At 43.7% G+C, this 8,713-nt stretch overlaps 1 protein-coding gene across 3 annotated transcripts in view; it reads right to left on the reverse strand.

Moving 5' to 3' along the window:
• STX18 (syntaxin 18) overlaps window positions 1-3,670 on the reverse strand; it is a 127,121-nt gene extending 123,451 nt beyond the window's left edge. For 2 of the 3 annotated variants that reach the window (XM_036991042.2, XM_036991028.2), the window contains exon 1: window positions 3,418-3,670. In XM_036991042.2, coding sequence (XP_036846937.1) covers window positions 3,418-3,585 — 168 coding nt within the window. In that variant the 5' untranslated portion in view covers window positions 3,586-3,670. The remainder of the gene's footprint in view (window positions 1-3,417) is intronic. The other variant, XM_036991034.2, reaches the window with a different exon arrangement.
• Between the last annotated feature and the right edge of the window lie 5,043 nt (window positions 3,671-8,713).

An 8,713-nucleotide genomic window follows, 5' to 3' on the forward strand; every position in this document is an offset into this window, starting at 1 on the left:
TAAGTGGTTTAGGTAATATTGCTTGGAGCCACTGATGAAAATATGTCTAAATGGCCTTTAGACATGGGATGGGGGCAGGGATGAAGAGGAACAATAATTATCAGTATGGTTCATTATGATATATATAGTCTTATAAGATCACAGTTTGCTTATGAGTTAAGTAGAGTATTACCATGCCCATTTTATGGAAATGTTAAATGAGAATAAGATAAGAGGGCTTGCCCAAGTCACCCACTCCTAAGTAGCAAAACGCAGATTAATCCAAGTCTTCCAAATTCAAGTTCCAGTTCTCTTTCCACTTTCAAGGTTCCCATTAGTTCCACAGTCTAAATGAGTTAACTAATCAAACTCCCACTGCAAAGTGGCATATTCATCATTGTTTGGAGTTTTTCAAATATCATACATTCCTCCCCAAAATCTGAATTGTCATTAGTATCTAATTTGTTTATAATTTAACAGGTAGACATGCCCTGAGTGTATATAAACTCAGAAAAATTGAGCATAAAAAGTTAAATACTTAAAGGAATGATATAGAAGAAACCAGCCTATGGGGAAAATAAAATACCTAGTTTCAACACAGTTTTATTAAACTTCATAACGTCTACAACAATTCGGTGAGATGGAAATACGCATCAGAAATATGTTTTGTCCAAAATTAGGAACAGGAAGAACTAGGTAAAATGCACAGCAAATGCTTCCAGGAAGGTGTTCAACGGAAGGCTCTCCTATAATTTGTTACGTATCCGTAGATCTGACAACCAGGCTAAACTCCAACCAGAATATGTGCTCCTAGTATTGACCAAATTAGGATATATAAGGAATCCACACCAAACAAAATTAACAGCCAGACTTTTGACACATTTGACTGTGGAAAGAGCACAGGACACCTCTCACTAGATCTTACACAAGTTAAATGTTTCACGAAAGAGAGAAATGGCTGCAAGAAGAGGATATAATACACGAAGCAACTGCAACATAAAATAAAAATTCCTCAAAAGAATATATGCTTTCCCTATGTCAGGAGGAGCAGTGGCCCTGAACGACACAGCTGATGTCCCTACTTAATAGACTATCCAAGCCTAACCTACTCACATCATTAAATATCAGAACTGGAACTTCCCATGACATGCAGTTTCATCCTCTGACAAATGCACAAAGTTCTCCTCAAACAACTCTGTTTACTTATCAGTGACAGGGAACTCAACACCCCAGGTCCTGTTATTGTCCCGGAGACCCATTAACTCAAAGGTCTAAACCACATTCTCACCATTTGAGGAGACGCCTGAGGTCTAAGTGATCACAGGCTGTCCACAACGCTTGCCATCCCAATTATGCTTCTTGTCTCTACCACTACCACATCCTTTATTCCTGAGTAGGACCCTAATTAGCCCAGTACTAGTAAATCAGTGATTTCAGAGTTAGGAAGGGCCCTCCCCAAACCAAAACTATGATCTTCCTACTACAATTGCACAGAAGAAACCTCCAGGCCAGACTGGGGAGGAGAAGGAGAATGTCCTAGTTTCCCTTCCTCTCATTTCCACCTAAGAAACTCTTCCTTTAACCTTTGCTATACAGGGTATTAATGTAGTTTTTTTAAAAGCCTTCTGCTATTTGAGGGGGAGGGGGAGGAAGGAACCACGTATCAGTAATAAACTAAGGCCATAAAACTTGCTTAATAACATCACATGGCTAAGAGTTGCAGGGTTAAGACAATGACCTGGTCTCCTGGCTCCTTCTCTAGTGCTCTCTCCACAACATAACATCTAACTGCCTACAGAGCAAAGCTCAAACTCTGCACAGGAATACACGGAGCCTCCAAGATCTTCCCTTGCCTGCCACTCCAGTCCAATTTTCCTCCAGTCACACTCAAATGCTTATCAAACCAACTTTATTAATATTACAAAGGAGCCTATTCATCACGATCTGCAGTACTTGAGGTAATATAATTACGTTCCTCAAGAAATATCAGAAACATCACTACTGTCCAATTAATTTATAATTTAATGGGTAGACATGCACTCAGTATCTATAAACTGAAGTAAAGTGACCATAAAAGTTACCTGTCTCCACACCTTTGTGCATATTCTTCTTGTAGGCTCAGGTGCCCTTCTCCACCCTGTTTGCGCTGGAACCAACTACTACTCTTTCAAGATTTGCTGCAAGCATTGTTGCCTCTATAAAGCCTCTCTTGGCTCTCAGGAAGAATGTTCTCAGGAAAAACATTCTCCTTTGTGTCCTACACAACATCTAAGAGGCTGTAAGGCACTTGTTCTGTTACTGTTGTCTCCCCCACTACTTTTAAGTTGCATTATTCTAACACAGTGCTGGTCAGAAGGTAGGTGCTTAATAAACGATTATTGATGGACTAAACGTATTCATCTGCTCCAAGCCTCCTCCTGATGCTTGATTATCCTCTGCAAACTGCCATTCATTAATTTACACACACGCATATATTCACTAAAAAATGAGTGTCTGCAAAGTACCAGGCACTGGGCTGCATGCCAAACAGAAGTAGATTCACTACAAAATTAATGAATTTTAAGCTTCAAGGCCTCTCACTTGCACCTTCCAAAGCTCTGAACCTTCTTTTGAGATTTTGTGTTTTTATTTTTTTATTTCTTAAAGAAGACAGACAAAACTGTATAAGCTTCAAGCGCCACAAAATTAGATCCACCCCTGGTGCCGATGACACAAAACCGAACAAGGCAAACATTATCTCTCCCCTACAGAGCTTCCTGTGTCCTGGGAAAGATAGACAACCATTTGTTCATTTCATTTATTCAACGTTTACTAAGCAACGATAGGAGTAGGGCTTTGGGGATTCTGAAGTGAAACCAATACAGTTCCTGCCCTTATGGACAAGGTCCTGCTCTCCTGAAGGAAAGCTGGCTGTATTCAGGGAACAGAAAGTAGTTCAGATGAGTATAACAGAGTGTTTGTGAAAGATTATCCTAAACAAATCTCAATACGTGCTGATGCTTAGCCTGAGCCCTAACCTACCGAAGGGAGAGGTCGGCCGAGTAAGATCACTGATCTCTACGCAAGGGGGAGGGGGCGAGATAAGTAAACAGAAGAGACAAAAAAACACTGCGGTCAGTGCTGCGACAGAAAAGCAAATAACTGTAGGGAAGTTTCCCGGTGTCCAAGTCTGCAGTGACGGCGACTTACAAAGCAGCCATGAACTTTACGGCAGAAATTTCCAAGTTCCCCAATATACGTCCCAATTCATCGAAATAAAGCTGTTCCTTTCCCAAGACAGCTGCTGGCTCTCTGGGACCAACTCTCCTGCCCCCCATTCAGACCATTTCCCCCAAGCTATTCCTTCATACACGGGACAGGGTCTGGTTTCGGGTCTAGGGTCCACGTTGCAGGTCCGCCCCCGTCTCTAGCCCGCTGTTTCCATAGCAACCAGCTCACCACTTCGCGCGCCCGGCTGGAGAAGTCGCCTTTGGGCCGGGGGCTCCGGCGGAACAGTTCGTCGCGGCTGCCATCAACCCCGCTGCCCACTGCCACTCCCAGAGCTTTGTTGCGCGTCTTCACTGTCTTGACGCTGGCCCTGAACAGCAGCGTGATATCCACCGCCATAGCGACCCGCAACCACGGCCTCCCACCGAGCCGGCCCACGTCAGCAGCCCGCGACCGCGGCGCATGCCCAGCGGCTGGAGGACCGTTCCGGTACCGCACGCGTCCGCCCGCCAACTGCTACACGAGAAGAAAGGTTCCGCCCTCCGCTAGGCTACCGAGGCAAGAGAAGGTTCCAACCTCTGCCCGCTCGCGAGGCGGTTTCTCGCGGCGCCTCGCACCCGGCCGCGCGCACACCGCGCCCCTTTCTCCTCCCAGTGAACCTCGGCGGGCTTGGCCGCGCGGAGAGGTCCCGGAGCCCTGAGTCCCTGGGAGCCAGAGGATTGGGAAACCCTAAAGCTCGCTCCCTTCTCGCGGTTCTCGCGTTGAGTGGGCCCCTCAGAGCGGGTGGCGCGGGCCTGGGAAGCGACCAGCCTGACCTTTGACCTCAAGGACTCAGCTGGTGCGGACCGAAGCACGTGGCCGGTAGCCATCCGGGTGCGGTAATTGCTAGGGCAAAGCAGGTGTGCAAAAGCACAGAGGCCAGGGGCTCTCCTTTTTCAGCCTTAAGCCATCTGCTGCTAAAATTACGCCGGCACCTTCCTGGAAGTGTTACTGTGACAACTGAGAGAGCACTTGGAAGTTGTTTTGGCGTTGCTTGGCTCCTTGTGACCAATAAAGTTACCAATGTTAATGGTTACACCAATGTTATCATTCTTGTTACTGTTTATGGCGGAAAGTGTTCTACAGAGAAAGTATCACTCTATTAAGGCAGATTTGAAAGATGACTAGGAATTTATCAGATGGATTCAAGGACAGAAGGCTGTTACCAGTTTCTGTTCATCCTTAATGTATAGTTTTTAAATATACCCTAAGTCGGTTAGAGTATGCAGTTGGTAAGATGTGAGAGGCAGAAAGGGGGAGGTGGAAGATGGTAACCTTTCTAGGTGGGTTTACATCCACTCTGCCTCAAATGAAAAGTAAGAGGGGCAAAGTCCCCAAGGCTGATGTCTGCACAAAGGTCATCTAGACAAGTCCACAAACGACCTCGGCCCATTCACCTGATCATTAGATTACCCCGCCTTCTCACCCCTCCGCATAACAAGTCATAGTTACTGAAGTTGATGCAAGTTAGCCAATGAGTTCTTTCTACATTTTGGTTCAAGGTTCAGATTTAATTCAGGATCACATTGATTTCATCGCTTCTCTTTTTATAGAGGATGTCCAACTAGAATATGTATTGAAACTGGTTGTCAGCCTGGTCTGCAAGATAAAATACTTTTCATAATACGAGGATGTAATTGCCTTTTCACTCTTGAGTTGTTTACAGTTGAGTTTTCCAGGGACTCTGTGACCCATAATATTGCAAAACACTAAATGCAGAACAGCTGTCTTCTAGTAAACCAGACTTTGAAGGGATTTTCAAACATGTAAAATAATGCCATTCTCACTAATTTTTTTCTGTTGGAAATGTATTTTTAAACAAACGTGCCATTTATCTTAATATGTAGTGGATTTATTTTTGTTTTAAAATGAACATTAAAATTTTTGTTTTAATTTCTAATATGGTAAATACTGATAGATAAAACCCACACAAACCAAAGTTATTTAGGGCTCTCAATAATTTTTTTAAGAGTGTAAAGGAATTCTGAGACAAAAAGTTTGTGTTCAAAAAACAAGTTTAACAGAAATAGATGTCAAGAAAGTTCATATGTACCTGAAGAAGGAGAGAAAATGTTATCTAAAACCCACCTGTAATGACTCCAGCCTTCCTGTATGAGGAAAACAAAATTTCCATACAGCTTTCTTCTGCCCACCGAGTTAAGAGAGAAAATAAGAAAGAAATTACAAAATCTCTGCCAGTGATTCTGTCTTGCACAAATGGCCCTTTGTTTTATGGAGATATTAATGAATCTTTGGCTATGCAAAGGTAGGCCTGAGGCAGAGTAGAAGGAAAGAGAGTTAAATCGTTCTGTATAATAAAGTGAAGGGGATTAAATTAGGGAAAAGAGGGGAGAAACCAGAAGGGGGGGGGAAGCCAGGAAAGAGAAAGTAGTTGTGGGGGATGGGTGTTTGAGTGGGAAGCAGCTGAGCTGCACCAAACCTTCCATGAGCAATGCCTGAGTGAGTAGCGTGGAATTTGGTTTTCTGTGTATAAAGAAACAGGGACAAAGTTCTAAGTTTGTATCTGCAAGAGCGAAGAAGAAAATTGTGGAGATGAGACCCAAGTGAGCTCAGACCATCAGGTTCTAAAACCACAGTGACCATGAACGCGTGAAATTCCGAGGACAGTCACAGAGCTCTTTGAGGCTGCTGGACTTCCCACTGACTGTGGGTTATGAGATTTCACTTTTATTTTTATTTGGCTCTTTTAACCTCAACGAGCAAGGTGACTTCACTTGACAAGCGACTAATAACTATCTGAAACTCCATAAACCGAGAGAAGATGTGGATTAAAAGGAAGAACAGAATGTCGTGGGACTATACCACAAACTTCCCAGTTTGATATAGTATATAAATTAGGTTTCATAAATAATGTCTCAATAGGCAAGGCAGTCTTCTCTTGAAAAACAGCAAGGCATATTGAAATCCCTGAATACAGCTCCCTATAACAGCACCTTGTGCACAATGAAGACAGATGTAGACACAATTATTTGTGGATTCTTATAGGAGTCATTAATTACAGCCTCCATCAAAAAGAGACGCACTGCACATTCAGATGCTCAACCCTGACAAACATGCACCATGAGTGAGAAATAGTAGACTTCTGTTAGCCACTGAGATGTCGCTGTTGCCACCTTTAGGGAGGTTGGTTTTATAGCCCCTCTACCTGCAAAGTAAGGCATTTGCTGTATGGAGGGTACCCAATACCTGAAGTGTGAATCCTTGCACCACAGTATGGGAAAACCAGAGTTTTCTGGGTCTGTAGAATCATGGACTTGCCACAATAATTTGGTAGCTGGAGATGGTCTGTGGAAGTCTTCATTGTTCACTTATCTGCATGGCCCCTTCCTAGGGGAGGATGATATTTCCCTGACCTGTTGATAACCAACTTTTCCAGGTGATTCTCTTTAGCCATGAGAAGTGACATGTGTTGCAAATTTAAGAGATGTCAGGCCGTTCACTGTGCTCTCTTTTCCCTCTGCTCTGACAACCCAGAATATTCCAGTGTTTCATCAGCCTGTGTCCCTGAAAGATGGCATGGAGCACAGCCAACCAAGGATGCATGCTGGCAGCGACAAGGAAACCTCTGCCCTTGTTGTCCATGGAGATTTGCAGTTGTTATGATTACCCATCCTGGATGATACATCCCATATCCAGGTATCTGCCCAAACAAGACTGTTGGATGCATTTTTCACTCTCCATCATAATAGTGTTATCTCTCAGTAAGTAAAGGACAGAGAGAAAGGAACTGCTAAATTACACCTAGATTTAACCAGTGGAAAAGACCTGGTTAGGAAGGTTACAGTGACTGAAACCATGGAGGACTGGCCACACCCTGGTAGAATCCACACCGCAAGAGAAGGCTTGGAGAACATACATTTCCACATTTGCAAGTAGACTTAAAGAAATTCATTGAAAGAATTTTTTTTTCCTCAGGGGCTCTAGAAAGGACCATGATTCTAGGTGTGGGATATAGATTGGTGCAACCACTAAAGGAAACGGTACGGAGGTTCCTCAAAAAATTAAAAATAGAATTACCACATGATCCAGCAACCCTACTTCTGGATATCGATCCAAAAAGAATTGAAATCAGAATTTCAAAAAGAGATCTGCACTTTCACTTTCATAGCTGCAATATTTACAATAGCCCCGACATGGAAGCCGCCTTAAAAAAAGGAGGGGGCTCTCTTGTCCCCTCCTGGCATGAGCCAGGAGCTCTATTCTCTCATTTTATTTCTAAGTAAAAGCCTGTACTTTGCTCTCCAAAAGAAAAAAAAAGGGAGGAAAACCCGCCATATGCAACATCATGGATGAACCTTGAAGACATTGTGCTGAGTGAATTAAGCCATTTACAGAAGAAAAAATACTGCATGACCACACCTACATGAAATATCTAAAATGATCAAACTTATAAAAGGAGAGAGGAGCATAGCAGTTGCTGGGGGCTAGAAGGCAGGAGAATGGGGAATTGCTAGTTAATGGTGTGCATAAAGTGAAGGTTTCTGTGGCCAGGATTCTCACCTGGCTCTCGTCAGCTAGCTCACTACACATGTGGGCAATACATTGTTATTGACTCTATATAAAGAGCTCTGCCCAGTGCTCCACACAAAACGGTGGCATGGCTGCAAGGCTGCAGGAGAGCAAAGCAGAGGCTGTAGTGGTGACAGCGCCAAGGACAGAGACTGAGACGGCTGTGCGGGTAGAGAGGCCCAGAGGCAGAGACCAGTTTGCTGTACACAGACTCGCTCTGAGTGGATGGGATTCTAGTGATTGACCTGGCACCATGGGAATAAAGTTGGGTATAACCCTTTCACCTCAAGAATACTCTGTTGTCATTTCTTTGGTCACATCGAATCCATAGTGAACTTGCCCGGGGCAGAAACCCATTGGCAAGACAAATGGGTATGAAGTTTCAGTTATGCAAGATGAATAATTTGTATAGATTTGCTGTATAACATCATGTCTGTACTCAACAATGCTGTACTGTATATATTAAGAGGGTAGGTCTCACGTTACATGTTCTTACCACAATCAAATGAAACTTTATGAAAAAAATAAAGAAGATGTCTCGCAGAACCTCTCCCAAGAGCTTAGCTTTGTAACAGATGTGCAGAAAAGCGGGGCGAAGGCAAGAGACAAACAAAGGACACTGTCATGGCCCAGCCCTCCCATGTGCTGTTATCCGTCCACCCACCCACAAAAGCATGTAAAAGAGGGCTGGCCATATTCTTCATTCTTACGTGACTCGAGGCTGTTCTGAGCCCCTTGTTCTGCCCAACTGGCCTGTTTCATCCTCCTTTCTAAGTTCTTCCATCTTGTAATGAACTAAATGTTGGCCCCCAAAGGTAGGTGCGCATCCTGATTCCCAGAACCCCTGAATGTTACATAATTCAGAAAAAGGATCTCTGTATGTGTAATTAAGTTACGGTTCTTGAGGTGAGGAAATTATCCTCAGTTATCTAGATTGGCCGTAAATCTGATGGTAAGT

The sequence above is a fragment of the Manis javanica genome, chromosome 5 (assembly GCF_040802235.1).
Source record: "Manis javanica isolate MJ-LG chromosome 5, MJ_LKY, whole genome shotgun sequence".
Lineage (NCBI taxonomy): Eukaryota > Metazoa > Chordata > Mammalia > Pholidota > Manidae > Manis > Manis javanica.